Source organism: Microtus pennsylvanicus, chromosome 9 (genome assembly GCF_037038515.1).
Source record: "Microtus pennsylvanicus isolate mMicPen1 chromosome 9, mMicPen1.hap1, whole genome shotgun sequence".
In the NCBI taxonomy this organism is placed as follows: Eukaryota; Metazoa; Chordata; class Mammalia; order Rodentia; family Cricetidae; genus Microtus; species Microtus pennsylvanicus.
Window position 1 is genome coordinate 11,743,216 of NC_134587.1, and position 23,993 is coordinate 11,767,208.

Below are 23,993 nucleotides of genomic sequence, written 5' to 3' on the forward strand. Positions count from 1 at the left end.
AAATTACACACAGTAAGATGTATGATAACTTCTTACCCCAGTACTCAGAAAAAACTGAACGTACAGACAAAGATACAGACACCCAAAATATTCTTAATCCCTTCTTAGAGAAAACATACATTCTTCATAGTTTATAAAGCAATAGCAACTGTTTTTCTCCAATGTTTCAACACCATGTAATAGCAGTTAAACATGCACATTTCATGTTATGACATTTGGAAAACTTTTTGATTACCGTAGTAGGAAGTACAGGAGGCTCATCACTGCCACCTTCTGGTTAAATTTTCTTTTTACCACAAATGTCCCCAATCCCAATTATCTTTTAAAAATAATCTTTCAGTGTGCAACATTAAGTGACTAACACATTTCATGTTGCTCTGACTTCACTTAATATCTACTAAACAAAAGGTAAATTCCTAATTATATAATCAGTAATATATGGAAAAAGCCACAGCTAGAATGTTTGTTTTCTGAGCCTTACTTGTATTTCAAACAGTATTAAAAACAAAACCAATGTTTCTAACATTTTGATTAAATGTAAGAGAAGCCACTAGGCAACCTGTGGAACTTGATACTATTCACTTGTGGCTGGCACTGTGCTAGGTGCTGCACCTACAATTCAGTATAGCTGACAAGGGATGGATCTAAAGTAAAGTAGCGGTGTGAAAATCCTTGTCTTCTTGTCCCCTCACGGGGAGCTGCACACAAGGATGGCACTGTGTAACAGCTGCTTGTCTACTGTGCTATACACACAAATACATTTTTATTAAATTGTAGTTAAGCACTGTACTTCCATACCAAAGATCTCCAATATAGTAAGTCTATGTTCTTTAAATTATATATATATATATATATATATATATAATTTTATAATTGAGAAACAAATTTCTTTACAGACACATATGAGAAAGACTGAGGAAAATAGTAAAGTTATTATTAATATATATTTCTCTGGTAGAAAGCATCAGAAATATTTTTCATTTTCATTGTCTTTTCTTCTTTCTGGTGATTTCAAGTATCAATGATTCTATTCAATAAGTTTAATCATAACTCACTTTGTGAAGACTGCATTAAAAATGTCAGCAAAACTCTTTAGAAATAGGTTAAGTAGAAATTGCATGTACAAAAATAAAATATATTAACCAGTTCTGAAATGAATGTTTCAGAAAAAAAAAATCAAGAGTGACAGGGCTACCAAATTCTCACGGTGATTCAGCCAGGAGAAATATCACTGTGACTTTAAACGTGCACTCAGAAAAAGATCTCCTCCCCAACATCCCCAAACTCTGTTCTCAGTGCTCAGAGGCTGCTTAAAGCCAAGTGGTGGAGAGGACACACAACAGAGTCTGAGCTCCTATCTAGCTGACTAACTTCATCTTGTAACAGAAAGTAATGTGCCTCAGAAGGGACTACCTGGGAAATGCAAATCACTGTTATCAAAGGGTGGTTTTGAAAAGCTAATGTAAAACAAGGGAATGGTAACTAACTGACTACCACACGGTACTCAATTAGTCTCAGAAAAAAATAAAGGAATATGGGAATTATGCAACGAGGCAATGCCACTACACTCTCAGACTTCAACAAATGACTGAAATAATGACAGCATATTCAAGGAGAAGACTCTGAACTTTTGAGCTACTAAGTCTTAGAAAAGACTCACTTCTGGAATTCATTTTAAACGGTGGCTTGTAAATATAATTGGCTTCAAAAATATCATAAGCCATTAATATGTAGTAATATGTAACCAAGTATTTCACATATGATTTGCTTAGTAAGATAGTGAGTGATTTGATCAGAATGTCTTTATTTCAAGTTCTGTTTATAAAAAAGCCAATAACAGGTTTTGCATTGTCAGAGCATATGAATATGCTAATGGATTTAAGCTACACAGAAGTTCAAAGACAGCACCAAAGAAGTACGGAATGAAAACAAAACACTGATCACATAAATAACACTGAAATGAGGAACTGTTTCAGTCTCTCAGACAAAAAAGCTTTGTTAAGAAGGCTTTACCCACCACCTAAGACCTTGGTTTTCCAAGATATAAAATTAACATTACAGAATTTGACCAGTGAAGGCATAACTAGAATATTCTTAGCCATAAAGAGCTAAAAATGCACTCAGATTTAAAATGAACACTAGCTCTGGTCCACCACTCACAGAAGCCTCAGAGGTTAAGGAGACTCTGGGAAAAGTGCATTTGCCAGGAAGAGCATAGAGAGACAGGCAGCCACGGCAGGGGAGTGCAGAGACTGCGAACGCTGGCAGAGATGGTGAGTGGACACACCCACGGCCATAAGGTCTCCCGGCTACGGCATCAATACACACAACACTCATGCCTCATTCCCCTTGTGGACGGACACATGCTCCCCCTAAAACTGAACATCTAAGCTATCCACATCCTTTGTCCTTCTATGAAACATTGATTTAAATATTAACCTTTGAAATACTAATTTCTCCATTTATAATACCCCTCTTCTGATAATGAATATTTATATGTTTTTGCTCTTGTTGTTGTTTACTTTTTTGAGACAGGGTTTCTCGGTGTAACAGCTCTGGCTGTTCTGGAACTCAATCTGTAGACCAGGCTGACTTCAAATGCACAAGAGATTTGCTTGTTTCTGCCCCTGGAGCACTGGTCTTAGAGGCCTGGGCCACCATGCCTGGGCAAACATTAATTATTTAAATAAAGTTAATAAAAATAATCTTATAGTGTTAAAATATCATAAAGAGCTGGGTGGTGGTGGCATATATCTTTAATCCCAGCACTCAGAAGGCAGAGGCAGGCAGATGAGTTCAAAGCCAGCCTGGTTTACAGAGTCAGTTCTAGGACATCCAGGACTATGCAGAAAAACTCCATCTCTAAGAACAAAACAAAACAAAAAACCATAGAGAACAAATATTCTTTGTCATGAAATTCTTTTTAAAAATTAAGTTACACTTGAAAAAAATGACCTGGCAACATGGATGGTGTTTTCTCTAAAAATATGATTTTAAATATCCAAAAGTTACAAGAAAATTCAGAAGAGGAAAACAATACTTAACTAGCAATGCTGTGCTTAAACTTAGCTCTTAAAAGTTAAAACATTAGGGGCTGGAGAGATGGCTCAGAGGTTAAGAGCATTGCCTGCTCTTCCAAAGGTCCTGAGTTCAATTCCCAGAAACCACATGGTGGCCCACAACCATCTGTAATGGGGTCTGGTGCCCTCTTCTGGCCGGCAGACATACACACAGACATAATATTGTATACATAATAAATTAATAAATAAATATTTTTTAAAAAAGTTAAAACATTATTCTAGGAAATATTCAAATTTCAATATCTGCTGTGTGTTTGCCTACAACATCTTAAAGAAGGGTGTCTTTTGTTTGGTCTTTCCAAGTAGGTCTTAAACTGAACAAATATTTAAAGTGTAGCCTGGGGGGCTGGAGAGATGGCTCAGTGGTTAAGAGCATTGCCTGCTCTTCCAAAGGTCCTGAGTTCAATTCCCGGCAACCACATGGTGGCTCACAACCATCTGTAATGAGGTCTGATGCCCTCTTCTGGCCTGCAGACATACAGACAGACAGAATATTGTATACATAATAAATAAATAAATATTTAAAAAAAAAAAAAAAAAAATAAAGTGTAGCCTGTGTTGGCACCAGGGATAAAAATGTGAGCAATCAGACAAAAACCAGCCAAATGGCCAACTAAGTAACAATCTACCAGCAAATATGATGAGAGGTTTTATTAGTGACATTAAGAAGAAGAAAAAGGCTGGGCAGTGGTAGCACACCCCTTTAATCCCAGCACTCGGAAGGCAGAGGCAGGAGGATCTCTGTAAATTCAAGGCCAGCCTGGTCTACAAGAGCTAGTTTTAGGGCAGGCTCCAAAGCTATACAGAGAAATCATCTCTCGAAAAACCAAAAAAAAAAGATAAAAATAAAATAAAATAAATAAATTTTTAAAAAATAAAAGAAGAAGAAGAAAAAGATGTAGAAGAAAAAGAAGAGAAAGAACTAGTCAGGTATGGTGGTGTACACATTTAATCCAGCACTCGGGAAGCAGAGGCAGGCAAATCTCTGTGCATTCCAGTCCAGCCAAGACTGCATAATCAGACCCCATCTCAAAAGAAAAAAAAAATTGAATTTAAAAAAAAAAAAGAAAAATCATATTAAAGAGAAATATGTTTGATAGTGATTCAAGAAATTTTTATAGAGAAAATAAAACAAATGTCCATACGTTAGGTCATGATACAAACTAGACTTTTAAAAAATTATCACGGGGCCGGGCGGTGGTGGCGCACGCCTTTAATCCCAGCACTCGGGAGGCAGAGGCAGGCGGATCTCTGTGAGTTCGAGACCAGCCTGGTCTACAAGAGCTAGTTCCAGGACAGGCTCCAAAACCACAGAAAAACCCTGTCTCGAAAAACCAAAAAAAATAAAAAATAAAAATAAAAAATAAAAAATTATCACATTTGCCTGGTATCCTCAGAGGTCAGAAGGAGTCTAGTCCCCTGGAACTGGAGTTAAAGATGATTGTGAGCCACCATGTGGGTGCCAGGAATTGAACTTGAGTCCTCCGCAAGAGTACCAGCTGTGCTTGACTGCTGAGCCATCTCTCCAGCCTCTGGGTTTGCTTGTTAGTTTGTTTGTTTGAAACTGAATTATTGAAAAAAACAACAACAACAAAAAAAACCCAGTAACAACTTTATCTGTATTTTGTACTCTTCATGACAAATTATAAAGAAGTGCTAGGCATTAATATTGGGGTTATAAGTGTATGTTTTAAGGATTATGAAATGCATTTTGCCTAATTGTTTTTTAAGATTTATTTTTAATTATGTGTATGTTTCTGTGGCCACAGTACACAGGAATGCAGGTGTCCTGAGAAGTTAGAAGAGGGCATCAGATCCCCTGGTGCTGGAATTACAGGGAGCTGTAATCTACCTACATGGGTGCTGGGAATCTAACCCAAGTCTTCTGCTAGAGTACACAGTCTTACCTGCTGAGCCATCTCTCTTGTCCTTCCGTCCCTGCCCCCACTTTGGCCTAATGTTTAAAGGCAACAATATCACCATAATGTGTTTAGCCCTTTATTGGTTTCATTATGTTAAATCAGCTAAGAGATGGAAAATAGTTTAGAAATAACAAAGTGATCCACGAGGACTTGGAAAGGCTAAAATCTTAAACAGAGTCCAGGCCACAGCAGCTATTTAAGGATATTCTTAATTCTGTGTATCAGCTTATGCTCTGCTGTAAACATGATCTCGTATTTACATTATTTATAAGTACTGTAAGCTACAATAAAGCAATGACACTTAGCTTGTTTCCCAAATCCTGCTTACTTACTGTGCACTAAACTGTTCCTTTTGGCCAGATCCAACTTTGTACTCTTACAGGAGGCTAAAAATTCTAAATATTCCCATGTCAAATAGTAAGATTATACTTAATCAAGATCCCGGGGCTGGAGAGATGGCTCAGTTGTCAAGAGCACTTGCTGCTCTAACAAAATGTGCTGGCTAGTTTATGTCAACTTGACAGAGGCTAGAATCATCTGAGAAGAGGAAGCCTCAGTTGAGAAAATGTCTCCAGAAGATCAGATTGTGGGTAGGCTAGCCTGTAGGGCATTTTCTTAAGCAGTGATTGATGGGGGGGGGGGGGCAGCCAATTTATAGGTTCTATAAGAAAACAGGCTAAGCAAGCCTTGGGGACAGTTCTTGTCCCCGGGTTCTTGTCCTATTTGAGTTCCTGTCCTGACTGACTTCCTTCAATTAAACAGTGATATGGAAGCATAGGGCTTTAATAAATCCTTTCCTTCCCAAGTTGCTTTGGTCATGGTTTTTTCATCACAGCAATAGTAACCCTAACTAGGTCATAGAAGATTCCCAGTTCAGTTCCCAGCACTAACATGGTGGCTGAACCCTCTTCTGACCTCCACAGACAGCATGCATGCTCATAGTTCACATACATACATGCAGGGAAAACACATACACATAAAAGAAAAATATTTAAAAAGTTCAAAATCTTTCAGAAACCACTCACATTCATGAGCATTTTCATTAAAAAGAAAAAGCATAGCTATTTACAGTCTTTCCATAGTTTAATTTAGCAAAAACACCAAACTAATGGCTTGAAGATTAGCAATACTTTACCTTTCATTTTCCACCTTTCTCTCATGTCTACACTTAGAACAAAACAATTGAATAAAGAAGAGATTTTTTTAAGACATTCTGGCCAGTAAGGATGCGTGCTGTGCAAGCCTGCAGGCCTGAGTTCCATCCCTGGAACCCAGGTAAAGGTAGAAGCAAAGAGCTGACTTCACAAAGCGTTCCCCGGCATATATGCCACCCCTCAGAACAGTGATACGATCAAAATGAAGCTACTAACAGAAATGATCTCTACCTAAGCATGCATGTGCTACCTGGATACAAAATGACACTCCATGTGCTACACTTGCCCAGCTAAAACCGGTTCTTTTTCAGCTTGTTATTGGCTAGGAACAGGGACTTAGCGACATTTTTATTTGATTCAACTTGCCTCATACTTTTAAACTCAAGTGTCACCTAAGAGAGGATACAAAATCCATGGCTGAAGGCCAGTTACAGTTCTGATGAGTACAGTTTCTATTTAAGGAAGTCTTGGCTTGAAATCCTTATAAACCCCTCCAGACTGTCAGCATGGCTCCTGTTGCTAAGCTACCAGTAACTCTTTGCAGCTCCTGCCATCCGAGCTTGTGCACAAGTGCACAGGATCAAGACTTGACACAGATGAAGAATAAAAATGGAATTGTTGGTATACTTCTAGGATTTGGAGTTTTTCAATATGATGCTGGACAATATCTCAGGATTTGAAGCTATGGTGGACGGAAGAAGGATTACTAAATTACATCAGATTCTACTAAATGGCAGTAATACAGCAACGCTGGTTCTTGGAGAAAGACCTGAAGTACAAATGGATTTCCTTGACTTATGCTAAATTCTGGATCTTTAAAAAACCTTTAATGTTTAGATTCTATAAGCATAAGTTTATGCTAAAGGGAAATACTTTAAAGATGTACGGGTATTTCCTAAGTTAATCATAGTTATCTTGTAGTTTGTTTTTGTTTTGTTTTGTTTATTTTCTAAAAGACTAATAAAGGTTTTGATTTTGTTAAAAAACAAAACTCTTGTATCCTACTCCAGGCTTTAAATCACCTGGCCTCTACCCACTTCGCTCTTTGCCTCTCTCTGGCTTATCACACTGCCATCACACACGCCTAGCTAAGCCTGGATCTACCCAGGGACTTGGTACTCACTATTGCCTCCACCTGGATGGCTCCTACTCACAGTTTTAACATGCTGAGCCCCTTCTGATCATTCCGTCCTCGCTCACACAGCTTTTCCAACACCCTATCCAATGCAGCCCTCAGTCTCACGCTGATATATCCAGCTCCACTACAGGAACTCTGCAAGGCTCTTGTCTATACTCAGAAGTCTATCCCCAAGACTGGCTTATCAAAAGTTCTTAATATTTTCTGAATGAATGAGTGGATGAACAAAATTTTTCTTAAAAATCTGTAAAAGTAAATATTAGAAATTTGAGTTTCAAAAATCAATGTTTCAAACTTTTCACAGTTCAAAAGGGAAGTCAAACGTATGGGAAGTCTAAATACTATAAATTTATACCATATTAATTTTATAATGAAATTATGATCATGTAAAATGTTTACTAAGTTGTCATTACAAAGAAAGAAGCCAGCCTTTAATTCTAGCACTTGAGAGGTAGAAGGAGGCAGATCTCTGTGAGTTTGAGGTCTGCCTGGTCTATATAGTAAGTTCCAGGACAATCAGGAAGACCCTGCCTCATTAAAAAAAAAAAAGGCAAAAAACAAACAACACCACCAACAAAAGCGAATAGGAAATAGTGGTGAGACAGCTCAGTGTAAAAAGGTGCTTGCCACAAAAGCCTACAGGCCTAAATTTGATCCTCTTTATCCACATGAAGGCGAAGAGAACCAACTTCACGAAGCTGTCCTCTGACCTCCAAACACTCCATGTGGTACATACACTAATAACAGCAAATATTTAAAATATTTAAAAGAAGGACACTTACTCTTATTCTTCCAGAGAACCTTGGTTCAGCTCCCAGCAACCACATGGTGGTTCACAACCATCCCTAACTCCAGTTCTGGGGGAATCCTACATCTTCTCGGGCCTCTGAGGCACATGTATAATACATATACATACATGTAGGTGAAACACTCAAAGACACTTAAAAAAAAATCTAAAAGAAGAAATCCTCCAAACAAACGCCCACAACTGTAGCTGATAAGAAGAGCCGACCATACACTTTCCTGGGTAAACCTGGAACTGCCTCCCAAAGCTCTCCATGTCTAGCTGGACCCTTCATTTCCGACAGCCTCTCTCTGCCTACCTTGTCATCCAGCAGAGTGAATGAACCATGGGCTATTTCTCTGAGTACACTTCCCTGTCTTGGCTCACATTTCTTCTATGAAAAGGCTCTCCTTTCCCATCTATACACACTGAAAGCCTACAGATACTGGGTAGCCCGGTCTACATAGCAGATTCCAGACAGCTATACAGCAAGATCAGAAAGGAGGGTAATTGGTAGATGTGAGTATAGAAAATGGAGGACTCTTTTCAATAAAGATTAAGAACAGAATCAACAGGTAACCGATTAGGAGAAGGTTGTTTGTTTTTGTTTTTAAATCATGAAGACAAAAGTTCTACAAATCAAAAGATAAAAACCTCAATAATAAACAAACAAAAATAACACACGTGCAAATCCCAGAGGAGACAAGCTGAATGGGAACAGTTATATGAAGAGACAGCCGTTCCGTCACTGTAATCGGGTATGTGTGCACTGAAAACATTGGGTTTATCATCGCTACCTGTGACGGTTAGCGTTAATTGTCAGTCAGGCACAGGTTGGAGTCCCCTGGGAAGAGTCGTGATGGGATATCGTCTACATTAGGTTGGTCTGTGGCGTGTTTGTGGGCGATGTCTTCAAGAGGTTAACTGATGTGGATAATGCCACTCTCTAGGCAGGGGCTTCTGACCTGTGCGACAGCAGAATCACTGAGCCCAGCACAAGCGATCGAGCGAGTAGCACACAGGCACACACCCATTTGGCTCTGCTCTTGCTGTGGCTGGGATGTGACTAGCTTAGCTGAGTTCCTGCCACCTGACTTCCCTCTGACAGTCTGTGACCGGGAACAGGGAGCTACAGTAAACTCTTCCTACGTTGCTTTGTGTCAGGAAATTTTATCACAGCAACAGAAATGCCCACCAAGCCAGCAGCTTGGATAATATTCAGTGAAAATATGGACGCAGGAGGGTTAATATTTGTAGATACTTCTGAAACTGATAAGTAGAACCTAAGTAAGCCTGCATAAAGCATCACAGCCAAGTCAATTCCTGGACACATCCCCAGAGAAACTCTTCTGCTTCCTTCAAAGGGAGGAGATATACTATTTATGATACTAAAACAGACTAGCAACCTGAGAACACAGTACCAGGGAACTGGGGAAGTGAAATATAATGCATAATGGAATATAATATAGGTCAAAAATAACTAGCCAAGTAAGTATGTAGCAACATGGAATAAATAATTAGACAGTACAATGTCATCAATGTTAAACACACACAAATATGAAATGCAGACTCAGAAGACAGACCCAAAGAAACCTATACTCTAAAAACTCAAGAGTGGTTACATTATGCACCACTAGAACTAGAAGTGGAGAAAGAGGGCGAGCCTCTCCACGCCATCTCTAAAGAACAAGAATCAACAGCAGAGGCAGGCTATGAATTAAGACAGATGAGCAAGTGACGGAGAAGCCCAAGGGGGCAAAAAGAACATGGAAGGAAAAAAAATAACACAGTGGCACAGAAAATAAAAATCAAGACCCCTCAAGAATTGTACAACTAATAAGTGATATGGTTCAGTTACTAGAATAACAAAAAAATCTAATTAACTTGTTTTTAAAATCAAAGTATATAACACAGGATTATTAAAGATATAAAATTAATGTATAATATAAAATAATATAGTCTTCAAATACTATCAATAAAGAAAAACCATGAGCAGGAAGAAGTAACAATGAACAGATCCTAAGACTAATGAGGCCTTTCATCTTAAAATCTTTTAGAAACACCAGCTTTACTAAGGACAGGAAGCTCCACAACAGGCGTTACTACCTCTGGTATGTGTCCCTAGGATCGATGAAGTCAGCCTACAGTCTAGGTGCCAGCACACACTGGTAATCCCAGCACTCAGGAGGCCAAGGCAAGAGGGCTGAGAGTTCAAGGTCAGACGGGGCAGAAAACCCAGTCACAAAAACCAAACCCAAAACCCCAAACAAAAACCTCAACATCCTAGAAATATGGCTAAGGAGGTAGTTCCAATTGTAAAATGCTTACTACACAAGCATGAGGACCTGAGTTCTGGCCCCAGAACCAGCTTGGTGGTATATGACTGTAGTCCCAGCCAGGGAGACAGAAACTGGGGATCCAGCAGCCTACTCTATTCCAAGCCCGAGGTCAGGAAGACGGGTAACACCCGAGGAATGAACCAAGGTTATCTTCTGGCTTTTACATACATGGGCACTTGCCTGCACACACACAAACACACAAAGATATTAGCTCAAAAACTAACCTTGAAATGCCAGGTCCCTAAAGGATAAAGGCCATTGTCGCACTTAAATACATTCTCCATAGCAGCACCCAACACAGAACTATATATGAAGTAAGCACTGAGTGCTTTCTGATGTATAGCTAGATCATTCTCAGCATCTCTATGAGGCCTACTAGTCTAATATAATCATCACAATGAATAACCCAGAAAAAGGGCAAGACCAAGTGAAGCAGCCAGTATTATTATGCCTCTTACTGCTTTGAGAAAATACTATAAATTTCTCTTCCTGCTCCTTTGCTTTTGAGTACTAGTGCTAGATCTCTGACTTGGATACCTTTCCCTAGTCTATGAAAACGAGTACACAGTACTCATCTTTAAGTTTAGCATAGTATTGTGCACAGTAAATTGCTGATTTAAGTAAGAAAATTCAATTTGGTAGCTTGGTATGTGTTAGTAGATATTAATCTTGATCTCTCAAACAAATAACTATATACTAATATGTCTGGGGAAAAAAGGAATTCCAAGTAAATGATAAACGTTTTTGAGACAAAGACCATATGTATATATCACACCAATGCACTGAGCTCAGACATGTCTGCGCTCAACAGAACATAAGCCTGTCTCCCACAAATAGATAGATTCAGATCCTTACCAATGGGGGAATCTGTAGTCAGCCCCATGCTTTGAAGCAATGCCTCAGCTTCTCTTCTCTTCTTCTCAAGATCGGATTCTTCCTGCACAGCAACAGCAGCTTCCTTCTTCTGATCAGTCTAAATGTTTTCAGATAAAAACACAAGTTCATGAATAATACAACACATTCCTATTTATAAAAATATTTTACTTTTTTAAAAAAATTTTATTTTTATTCATATGTGTATGGTGTTTTGTTTGAATGTTGTGTAGTGCACCACATGTTTGCCTGGTGCCCATGGAGGCCAAAAGAAGTTGGACCCCCTAGAACTGGATCTATGGGTGTTTGTGAGCTGCCATGTGGGTACCAGGAATCAAACCCAGTCCTCTGAGAGCGGCAGTGCACGCAAGCACTGAAGCATCTCTCCAGCCCCATATAAAAATATTTTAAACAGGGGGCTGAAGAGATGGCTCAGTGGTTAAGAGCATTGCCTGCTCTTCCAAAGGTCCTGAGTTCAATTCCCAGCAACCACATGGTGGCTCACAACCATCTGTAAAGAGGTCTGGCGCCCTCTTCTGGCCTGCAGGCATACACACAGAATATTGTATACACATAATAAATAAATATTTTTTAAAAAAAATATTTTAAACAAAGTTACAACTGTAAACTTTTAGGATAAAATTAGTTTTAAATATAAAGTTCTTTTTATACATCATTCTCATTGAATCCAAGGTACCTCCACATATATTTTCAAAACAGCCAGAATGGTAGTTCATGCCTGTAATCCCAGAATTCAGTGGACAGAGAATTTCCCTGAGTTCAAGAACAGCCTGGTCTACATAGTAAGTTCCAGGACAGCCAAGGCCACAAGGCAAGAGTCTGCCTTAAAATACATAACAACTCTTTAAAAAACAGTCAAGTTCAAATTCTTTATAGGATGAAACTAATGACCAGGGACAGGAATCATGGAAGTCTCCAACTCTAGGAGTACAAAAGTTTAGATAGAAAAGTGACAGAGGGGAAAAAATTAGAGTAATTTAAGACATAAGAAGGAAATAGATAATTTAAATTATATAACAAATTTGATTGGTTGAAAAAAACATTTTTAAAGTTCTATGTAAGATTTTCAAAGAATTTATATAAAGAATATTTATCAAAAACTCTTCTAGAGAAGCTGAAGAGATGACTCGGTGGTTGGGAGTCCACACTGCTCTTGCACAGGACCCAAGTTCAGTCAGCAGCACCCACGTCTGGCACCTCACACCACCTTTAGCTCCAGCTGTTAGACTCTCTTCTGGACTTCTCCTGGGGCACCACACACACACACACACACACACACACACACACACACACACACACAATTTTTTTAAAAAAAAATCTAGAGAAAACTCATTTTTTTAAATTCTAGACATTATCATTATTTTATCTGTTTTTTTTTTTTTCAAGTTACCCATATTGGCCTTAAGTCTGCGGACTTGCGAGAACTTCCTATCTGAGCCTCCCAAGAAGTGAGGGTTGCAAGCAAGTGCCACCAAGGCCAGCTTTCAGGTCATATTTTAGTCACAAAAACACGCAGCTGGGACAGGTTAAAACCAAATTTTTTTTTTTAATAACATATAACATTTTTGTTAGAAAAATTTTTACCAATTTCTTATTGTTGTTTTGTTTTTTCAAGACAAGGTTTCTTTGTGTATCCCCGAGTGTCCTGGAACTGGCCTCAAACTCAGAACTCAGAGATCTGCCTGCCTCTGCCTCCCAAGTCTTAGGGTTAAAGACACGTACTACCAAGTCCAACTGCCAACTTTTATTTTAGTTATTTATATAAAATTTTAGAAAAATCTAACTACACTGGACAAATCTCAACATCCTTAGAGCATATAAAATACCAAGGGAAGCTTAAGCTCTCAGTGAAAGCTTGTCAAGTAGACAACCACACTCATATATCGAGTGAATTTTGTTAGTCACAATATTTTTATATCGTATTAACTTATTTTCATCAAAATATAGTGGAAGAGATGCCGTTTTCAAGCTGACCCTCACCGCTTATTGTCTCAGAATGTTTTAAGGATTTCAAGTTAGACACCAATCATAAATAATAGTAAGTAATTGCTCCTCAGGGGCAACTTATGGCTTTAAATCAAGTTTGCTCTCACTACTGAACAGGTTAAGGTTATAAATACTATTTGGATCGACTCTGCCAGTCTCAACCATCCAATCAAATATCCAATGCACAGCGTCAGCCCTTTTCTGTATAGCACAGAAAGGTGGGAGATTGGAGAAAAGAATTGTAGGAAACTCTTCAATCACAGTCCTTTAGGTATTTTAGCAACGCTGCACATAACTTTTGAGTCACTGTGATAAACTCTGCTTTTTTTTTCTGCCAATGTACTTTCTCCAGCTCCTGAGAGATGTCTAATAGTCTTGCTGTTGTCCTGGCATTTACATACATAAGCTTGGTACAACAGGCAAACTTAGGGCAAGGTACTAGGTATGCTGGCCATTTGAAATGTATCTGTGATGCAGATAAATACATCTGCCCGAAGAGCTGCAACAGGGAACAGTGTATACATGTCAATGCAGGACAAGTAAAGTGTGTCCAGCTTAGAGATAATGTATATTTGGAATATTTATATCTTATAGTATGTGATAAACAAAATCAGAAGATAAAAGTACCTTTTTGGTATTATTAAATCCATTGTTCATTAATATATTTCAATGACTAACTCATGATAATCATTAAGTACATGCAAATCCACTACTCAAATAAATTGTCATGTATAGCTCATATTGCCAGTAATATCAAAGCAAATTATCAAAGTATCTGAATAATTAATTTATTATGATAAACATATATATATCAAGTATTAAAATGCAGTGATCTTACTTTGCATAAAACATATATCCCTAAAAGACTACATGAATAAATTCAATTTCTATAACTCAAATCTTAGAAATGCATCAAATTATATGAAATACTTTTAGCTTGTTAAAAATATCATACTATACCAGTTTTGTCATTATCATATACCTAGCTTTAAAGTAAGATCCACTGATAATTGCTACACTGACAATACCAGCTGCTGGATTTGCAAATGTTCTAAAGTTCTTACAGAAAGGTCTAAGTTCTTGAAACAGAATGTACTTATTCATACTAAAGGGTTTTGTTTGTTTTATTGAATTAAACGTACTTCCTTTTTTTTCCTTTCCTCTTCTTTTCTCTTCTTTTCTTCTCTGATTTGGGCCAACCGCTGCTTCTTACGTTCCAATTCAGCTTTTAATTCACTTTTGTCCGACATGGTTGTGACCTTAAAAATCATACCAACATTTATAATAATCATTACATGGATTTAAAAAAGTAGCAGACTTAAAAAAACAATAGTTCAAGAAATATGACAAGAAACTAAAAATTTCGATGATTCCTAAGAAAAACACACGTTATATTTTTAAATAATAAAAACATAGGTACTTATACTATTAAGACATAAGAAAAAATTATGAACAAGTATTATCCAAAATTTGAGCACAATAGCTAGCACACAGTGGGTGCTTTAATGTTCCTAAGACCAAATTTAGCAATGTCTCGCTCTGCAGCCTAGGCTGTCCTCATGGCAATCTTTTTACCTACGACGCTGGTGAGCTGGGAGTCAGCCAGCACACGCAGATCCAAAGTTTTGTGATGGCTCTGTATTTGATCAAGTCATAACTAGTGTTTAAGACAAAAGACAGGGCTGGCACTAAGCTTGTCTTAGCGTATGATGGCTCACACCTGAAATCCCAGCTCTGCAGAAGCAGGACAAGAGTTCCAAGAGCATGGGCCATACATAGCAAGACCGGTTTTTAAAGAATGTCTAGTCTTCAGCCACGAACGCAAACATATTAACAGATATTTCTGCATTTGTTCCTAGAAATTCGATAAAAAGGCTGAATGACTAAACGGAGAATTCCTAAAAATCCTGTAAGCTCCATCAATGTTCCATAACAATCAAACCAAATGGCATTTTTTTTACATGATTGTCTGTGAATGGGCCTGAAATGGTCCATATTGGACTGCCATCTATTTGAGCCCGGGACTGTGTTTTTGTCATTTTTGTTACTTTTACAGTATGGTAACCGTAACATTAAAATGACAGTGGCTAAGTGAACCACGTGTAGAGTAGATGGAATTACAAACGTGAACACGACTTCATACGAAGATGAACTGGGATCTTTTTGAACTAGAAAGTAACTTAGGGGCTGAGCGTAAGATGGGAGCCAGGAATCTGTCACTTTAGCTACATTACTGGTTTAATCTCTGTCAGCGTCGCTCTTGGTACAATTTCAAGAATAAATATTTTAGATTTAGGAAACTGGGCGAAAAACCTCAAACACAATAGATTTGGATTAAGTGCAAGATGGTATGGAGGCAAGATTCACCCACTGTAAATACAAAAGGGGGATTTTGATTACAGTATGTCGGAAGGATTGACAGGCCAGTGGACAAAAAAATGGTGAGCAGGTGACAGGGGAAATCCCTTTAATGCAATCATATAATATGTACCTGACATAAACTCCCAGCCAAGTCACAAAGCAAGAGCCCCTGTCTCTTCACCCAGCCTTCCCAGGTCTCTGAGAAGCTTCACACTGTTAAGGGCTGTTGAAGGGAGCTTCCATACACATTACTCTGTATGCTAGGCTGGATGTATTCTTTTCTGTTTATGGTCAACTGTCAACAAGTATATCAATAAATACTACCTGCCACCTAGATTAAAGAAGTAATCTCTCCAGTCAGCTGTAACTAGTCTGTCCGGCTTTAGCACCGGTAATCAGCTAGCTCCTTCATCCTCAGACAGGCCAGAGCCACTGCTCCGTGACTGTCAGGTTCATTTTCTTAAAACGCCGGCAAGAGGAAGGTGTCTAACATGGTGTTAAAACCTCTCAGTGTTCAGCGACCTCCAACACACACGCCAGGTGCCTGGACAAGCTACCGACCCAAGGAGTAGCGACCTTATTCATACAACCAAGCAAAACTTAAGGAATTAGTTTCTCCCTGGGCTTAAGGCCAAGAGGACGCGGTCCGGGCTGGGTGTGTCCCGGAACCGCGGGACCGATGCAGGGCAAGCCCCTAGGCACCGAGGCTCCGGCCCGAAGTGTTGCGGGGCCGCGGTGGCCTCCCCAGGCCTTCTAGAGTCACCAGGGCCGGCGCTGTCAGAACGATCGGCCGGCCGGCCCTGCGAGCTCCGACGCCTCCACGGGAGGCAAAAGGGCCTTGAAGGAAGCGCGGCCGACCCACCTGTCAGGTGGCGGGGTGGAGAAAGCTTCCTCTAGCCGGTAACTTCCCGGGATCGTCCCTCTCCAACAGTCGCCACCGCAGATCCGTGGCGTCCCAGACACACAAAGAGGGATGGGCGGCGGCCGCTACGGCGAGAGCCAAGGGACAAACGGCTGCGCCGAGATGCGGTCGCTCACAGAAGCAGAATCGCTGCCGCCTGGTGGGGTTGGGCGGAGTTACTTACCTTTTGTAAAATAGAAGCTGACGGGTGAAACAGATCTACACCGGCCTCAGGACCCGAAGTGTTTCCGCTTTGGCAAAAACTGGACAACTGCACCTCACATCCTGGGGCGGAACCCACAACACCCCAGAGAACTACAAGGCCCGGCAACTAGGCGCATTGCTCAGTCATGAGACTGCTAGGCCTCCAATAGAGGCAAGGTATGCTGGGATATGTAGTCTGTCTTAACTTTTTGGCCCCTAGAACCTTAAAATGACAGTAGGAACATTCTAGCATCTGTCTTGAAAGTGTTTTCTTTGGTTGTACAGTGCTCACAATGTTGTATGTCTTGTTTCTTAAGATCCGTAGCCCAACATTAACAAAATCTTAAGAAATGTTGTTTTCCATATTGAAACGGAGAAAGGGACACTTTTAAAAGCGTTTATAAACATGTACCTTACCTGTGGACAGAATTTTAGCAAGTTTCGAGCACGGGTTTTAGGTGTATGTGTTTACTGAGGCTTCATGTAGCATGTGCACAAGATCTAGATAAAAATATATTAAGTAGCATACAAAATATTTTCTAGTATCTTATAGCAGAATACTCTTCTCTTAAAAGTATGTTTGGTAAGAACGCATTTTATTCCTAGCGATGGTGGTTCAGTCCGTTAATCCCAGGACTCCGGAGACAGAGGCAGGCGGAGCTCTGTGGGTTCAAGGCCAGCCTGGTCTACCGAGGGAGTTCCAAGACAGCCAGGGCTGTGCAAAGAAATCCTGTCTCAAAACAAAACAAAAAATAAAAACAAAACAAGACAAAAAAAACCCAAAAAACTATACTTTTGGATCTGATTAGATTTTAAATATGCAGAAAATTATTGGAATATAAATTATCAGAAGTGTATGGGCTAACACAGATGGTTTGAAAAGTTTGTTTGAACAATTTGCAGCATTATTTACCAATTATTAAAGCTAATGCCAAAACATGATATTTCTTATCTTCCAGAAAACCGACAAGAGCACATTGCTTAAATTTAGATTATCTCGAGTTTTAAGTTCTAAAATTTCAAATCATGTTTATTTAAGCAACCTTTGTTTCCTTCTTTCCATTACAGTTTCTGTCTCTTCACTTGAAAGAGCTCTTCTGAATGTCACTCATCATGTACCGGGAATGGAGCTTTATTCTATAAGAACTAAAACCCATCGCCCTTCTTCAAGGAAAAAGACTGGGTGCTCAGTTCAATGAACTGTCAAGACAAGATTGAGTAACTAAGCCATAGAAACAGGTAAGAGAGGAAGAATTTCATGAAGAGATGATTCCAGAGACAAGTCTTTGATTCCAGAAGGTTGATTAGACGTTAACCATATAAACAAGATGGAGCAAAGTACCAGGGTACCCCAGAAGGAAGAGGAGGAGGAGAGAAAATATAGTTAAAGCACAAAGATGAGATGGTAGAAAACAGAGAAATAATTCACCCCGGCAACAGGCTGAGAACTGAGGATTGAAGCCATGGGAGGGCAAAGTCACATATCCAGCTTAGACTGAGACCTATGGTAATAAATGTAAGAAAAGATTTTAAAAAGGAGAAAAGGCGTGATCATGCTCGTATTTTGGGTAGTTCTTTGAAAATGGTCTGGAGAAAGGCCGGTTTACTGGTGTTTTCTTTGTTCCTCAGATTCTTTCTTGCAGGGTGTGGTGTCACAGGCTTGTATTCCCAGCTGGGGGTGGGGAGCAGGGACAGGCAGACGTCTGTGAGTTCAAGCCAGCCTGATTTACATAGCGAGTTCCAAGACAGCCAGGGCTACACAATAGAGAGACCCTCAAAAAAAAACCAAAAACAAAACAAAACAAAAAACAAGCAAGGAGTCCCAGGGAAGGAGACAATGCTGGAATATGAAGATGTTGTTGTAATGGGTATTGCTGGTCCTTCATATAGGGAGTCACTGAGCTGGTTCTCTGGAATGAACCAAGAAATGAATGTCTGGGGAAAATAGAAGACCGAGCCTTAAGAAAGAGAAGGTAACAGCTTCTCTTTTCTGGATGGGAGGTGTCCTAAGGTTCTTAGTGCACGGACTGGACTCTGGTTGGGGTATTTTACAGAGCCCCTGGTCCTCCCCTTGCCACTACTGGTCCTGTTTAGATGCCATCCCCTAACCTGTTTTTCCAGTGTTTCTCCTCAAAGTATCTTCCCGGGATAGAGGCTGGCATCTCAGGGAGACTACCTCACTCTCCTTGTCTACCCATGTTCCTCTAACCCGCCTTCAATGTGACAACTCTTCCCACTCTTTCCCCTCTGAGTTACATTCCCAGCAATAATTTCACACCAAGCATTTCCGCTCTACCTCCTGCCAGATGGTTACTTTGTATGACTCTGGTTTTCACTGGCTTCTGGTAACTATTTTCTCGTTCACTTCTTTATTATCTGGTTTATTATAGCCATTCACTGAGTGCTACCTCATCTATTTCAAAAAATTCCTACATGTTTGTGTGTGTGTTTGTGTGTGTGTTCTGTGTGTGTTTGTCTGTGTTGTGTTGTTTGTGTGTGTGTTTGTGTGTGTGTTTGTGTGTGTTTGTTTGTGTTTGTGTGTGTGTTTGTGTGTGTGCTTGTGTGTGTGTGTTTGTGTGTGTGTTTGTGTGTGTGCTTGTGTGTGTGTGTTTGTGTGTGTGTTTGTATGTGTGTGTTTGTGTGTGTGTTTGTGTGTGTGTTTGTGTGTGCTCTTGTGCTACAGTGCACAAGTGGAGATTCGAGGACAACTTTCAAGAGTTTGTTCTCTTTTTCTACCAAACCGGTCCTAGGAATTGAACTCAGGGTCAACAGGTTTGGTGGCAAGTGCCTTTGCCCACAGAGTCATCTCTGTACACAGAAGTTTCCATTCCACCCATTCCTGCAGCCACTCAGTCCCAAAGAAAACACAGAGGCTTATATTAATTTTAAACTGTTTGGCCTATCGCCCAGGCTTATTACTAACTAGCTCTTACAATGTAAATTAACCCATAATTCTTTTCTGTGTTTGGTCTTACGGCTAAAAGCCTTGTGGCTTGGTGCTTTTTACAGTAAGGCATTCTCGTCTTAGTTTCTCTGCATCTGGCTGGGACTGCATCTCTGCCTTTCTTCTTCCCAGAATTCTCATAGTCTGGTCACCCACCTATACTTCCTGCCTGCTACTGGCCAATCAGCATTTTATTAAACCAATACAAGTGACAAATCTTTATAGTGTACAGGAGCATTATCACATGGCAGATCTCCTCAGGCCTCATCCCTCCCTTGTTTTCTCACGTTCTACTGCTTAACTCTCTGTACCCTATCCCTCCCCTCACTAATGCAGCTCTCTCAGGGGGATGAGAGGAAAGGAGAGAACAGGGGAGAGGAGGAGAGGGGAGAGGAGAGGAGAGAAGAGTATAGGAGGGGAGAGAGGAGGGGAAAGAAGAAGAGAGGAGAGGAGAGGAGGAAAGGGGAGAGAAGAGAAGAGTATAGGAGGGGAGAGAGGAGAGGAAAGAGAAGAGAGGAGGGGGAGGGGAGGGAAGGGGAGAGGATAGTTTGGAAGTAGAGGGTAGTGTTGGAAGATTTAGGAATGGAATCAGAAAGGTATAAACCAAGGCATTATTAGTAGAAACTATGAGAAATAGATCAGAGAAACATTAAGGTTATACTAATACTCTGATAGCAATAAAGCATAGTAGGCACCCAGCTGACTTTTCCATTAGATACCTAAAACTATTAGATAAAACACCCTCCTTCTTGTTTCAAGGTGCTGGAAAGGAAGTAAGGAATGCTTAGGATAAGGGAAAATAGGAGAGGTTTGGGATATAATTCAGTGGAAGAGAGTTTGCCTAATGAGTATGATATCCTAAATTCATTCCCCAACATGGAGGGCAAAACAGGGTGAGATGCAATAGGTGAATGTCATAGCTTAACCTTGTCTTAGCTTAACTCCATGGTCTTGTAGGGTAAGCACAAGACAGAAAGTCCACCAATGCCTACTTCAAACAGAGTTTTAAAAGTACACTCCCCAGTACATATTTGATGGAAGAAATCTACCCCAACTCTAATTCCCCTTCTGGAAAATGTCCAGCAGCCCAACTGAAACTTTACCCAGTAAGCTACAGCCTCGTGGCAATACACAGATTACTAGAAATGGGTTAAATTAAGATGTAAGAGTTAGCCAATAAGAAGCTAGAGCTAATGAGCCAAGCAGTGATTTAATTAATACAGTTTCTGTGTGATTATTTTGAGGCTAAATGGCCAGGGACCAACAAACAGCCCTCCTTGTAACATGTTTCCTAATTTTCTGAGAAATCAACGTACTGATATCCAAAGGGGCTGTACCAATTTGCACTCCCACCAGCAATGAAGGAGTGTTCCCTTTACCCCACATCTTCTCTAGCATAAGTTGTCATCAGTGTTTTTGATCTTGACCATTCTTACAAGTGTAGTTGGAATCTCATAGTTGTTTTGATTTGCATTTCTCTGACAGCTAAGGATGATGAGAATTTCCTTAAGTGTCTTTCAGCCATTTTAGATTCCTCTGTTGAGAGTTCTCTGTTTAGGTCTGTACTCATTTTTTTGTTGTTGTTGGATTATTTGCTCTTTTGATGACCAATTTCTTGAGTTCTTTGTATATTTTGAAGATCAGCCCTCTGTCCAATGTGGGGTTGGTGTAGAACTTTTTCCATTCTGTGGGCTGCCGTTTTGTTTTGTTGACCATGTCCTTTGCTTTACAGAAGCTTTTTAGGTTCAGGAGGTCCCATTTATTCATTGCATCTTTCACTGTCTGTGCTACTGGAGTTATATTTAGGAAGTGGTCTTCTGTGCCAATGCCTTCAAGTGTACTTCCCACTTTCTCTTCTATGAGGTTCAGTGAGGTTCTATGTGGTTTCAGTGGTGGTTTGAGGTCTTTGATCCATTTGGACATGAGTTTTGTGCATGGTCATAGATATTGATCTATTTTCATTTTTCTACTTGTTGATATCTTGTTATGACAGCACCATTTGCTAAAAATGTTTTCTTTTTTCCATTTGATATATTTTGCTTCTTTGTCAAAAATCAGGTGTTCAAAGGTGTGTGGATTAATATCTGGGTCTTTGATTAGGTTCCATTGGTCCTCCTGTCTGTTTTATGTCAATACCAGGCTGTTTTCAGTATTGTAGCTCTGTACGTGAGTTTGAATTGAGGGATTATGCTGCCTCCAGAAGTTCCTTTATTGTACAGGATTGTTTAGGTTATCCTGGGTTTTTCGCTTTTTCATACATATACGTTCAAGATAATGCCCAGAGTTTCAGACCTCTTCCTGTTGCCTGCAAGATGTAGCCCTCAGCTACTTCTCCAGCACCATGTCTGCCTGCACACTGCTGTATCCCACAGTGATGATAATGGATTGAACCTCTGAACTGTAAACGAGCTACCCCAATTAAATGTTTTCTTTATAAGAGCTGCCATGGTAATGGTGTCTCTTCACAGCAATAGAAACCCTAACTAAGATATAGAACTCATGAGGGAAAAGGTGACCAAGGTAAGAGCCAACCAATATGGCAAGTAGGGAAGAAAGGTCCACAAAGTCTGTTTTGAAATGATCAGACAATGTAAAATAAGACGTGATCAGCATACTGGTCGTGTAGTTAAACTGCTATATAAATACTTGTGTTTTGCTGGGCGGTGGTGCCGCATGCCTTTAATCCCAGCACTCGGGAGGCAGAGGCAGGTGGATCTCTGTGAGTTCGAGGCCAGCCTGGTCTACAAGAGCTAGTTCCAGGGCAGGCACCAAAAACTACAGAGAAAACCTGTCTTGAAAATCAAAATAAATAAATAAATACTTGTGTTAATACCCCAGACTGGTGCAGCTCTCAGCATTAGTCAGAGAAGCCTCTTTTAGCCGTGGTGACCATCAAAGCAGAGACTCAGACTTAGGAGAGTGTTGAGAATGATGCCTGCATCTACATTACCCATTCAAACCTGGGAAAAGATCAATATCCAAAATTTAAGTGGAATTTCTAGTGAATGCATGGTACTCTTGCACTATCATAAAATTAAAAAAAAATACTAGGTAAAAATCACATAGAGTTTAGGATCAATCTGCATGTGATAAAAAGCAGGAAAACTCATGAAGATAAAGCAGAACAGTCTCTTCGTAGGACACTGACAAGGGGCTTGGATGTGCTGGTGATGCTTCATGCCGTGATCTGGTGGGCTAACACACATTTACATATCTCTGAAAATTCCACAAAACTCCACCTTTAAGATGGATGTCTCCTTTATTCTATTTTATCAATAAAGACTTGGGAAGAGGCCAGGGTGCAAACCTGCAAGTGCAGAGAGGCAGAGAAAGCACCCAGTTGCTTCCTCCTCCACAGAGAGAGCTTTCTCCTATGCCATCTCAAACAAAAACTCCTCCAACTGGATGTCCCTCCCTTCTACTTCCTGTTTCCTGTGCATCGCTCTTTCTGTCCTCCTGACTTCCTCTTACTCTCTTTGGTTATTTCCTTTCAGCTGGATGCTTGCTCCAGCTATGGTTGATTTTATTTAATTCTGTTTACAGTAATCAAGCAGAAAGCTCTTAGATTAAAGGTGTGTGCTGGGGCTGAGCCACACCACAGCTAGAGGCAGGTTTTTCCAGTAAATAATACAATCTCGGGGTTCACAGTGCGATAAAATATCCTGCAAGAGATGCACCCTCCTTATTATGTATGCATGGTAAGTGATCAAGACGTTAAGAACAAAAAGGATCAGTGAAGCAAACTGTCAAAAGGAAGAGGAAGATATTTGAAGGGTCACAGCTGTATTCTGCTACCCAGAGGTTCATGATCTCCAAAGAGTCATGGGACTCACCAGGTCTTTTTTGAACAGTCAACCTTAGGATTTATCACCAATTACTAATAGCCTTATGATGTCTATCTTCATCACACAGACCACAGAAATTATGTCATTGTGGAAAAGAAAAATGTGGTCTGTTAGCAGTGTAGGAAGCTTTTAGCAATGGCTCTATCTGCCTGTCTGTCTATCTATCTATCTATCTATCTATCTATCTATCTATCTATCTATCATCTATTTGGGGTTTTTTGAGACAGGGTTTCTCTGTGTAACAGCTCTGATTGTCCTGGAACTCATTCTGCAGACCAGGCTGGCCTGGAATTTGTAGAACTCCACCTGCCTCTGCCTTCCAAGTGCAGGGATTAAAGGTGTGTGCCACCAGCACCCAGCCCAATGACACCTTTTAAAAGATCATTTTTAATTGTATGTATGTGCGTGCAGGGTGTATGCTTGTGAGTGCAGGCACCTGCA

The 23,993-nt window shown here is 40.0% G+C and overlaps 1 protein-coding gene across 10 annotated transcripts in view; it reads right to left on the reverse strand.

Moving 5' to 3' along the window:
- Positions 1-16,931, reverse strand: part of Dync1i2 (dynein cytoplasmic 1 intermediate chain 2) — a 52,506-nt gene extending 35,575 nt beyond the window's left edge. For 2 of the 10 annotated variants that reach the window (XM_075984920.1, XM_075984913.1), the window contains exons 1-4: positions 16,521-16,653; positions 14,440-14,556; positions 11,273-11,390; positions 6,138-6,164 (exon numbers count right to left, since the gene is read on the reverse strand). In XM_075984920.1, the coding sequence (XP_075841035.1) occupies positions 6,138-6,164; positions 11,273-11,390; positions 14,440-14,547 (253 nt within the window). In that variant the 5' untranslated portion in view covers positions 14,548-14,556; positions 16,521-16,653. Of the gene's footprint in view, positions 1-36; positions 55-6,137; positions 6,165-11,272; positions 11,391-14,439; positions 14,557-16,520 lie in introns of all 10 variants that reach the window. The other 8 variants (XM_075984917.1, XM_075984914.1, XM_075984916.1 and 5 more) reach the window with 8 other exon arrangements.
- Between the last annotated feature and the right edge of the window lie 7,062 nt (positions 16,932-23,993).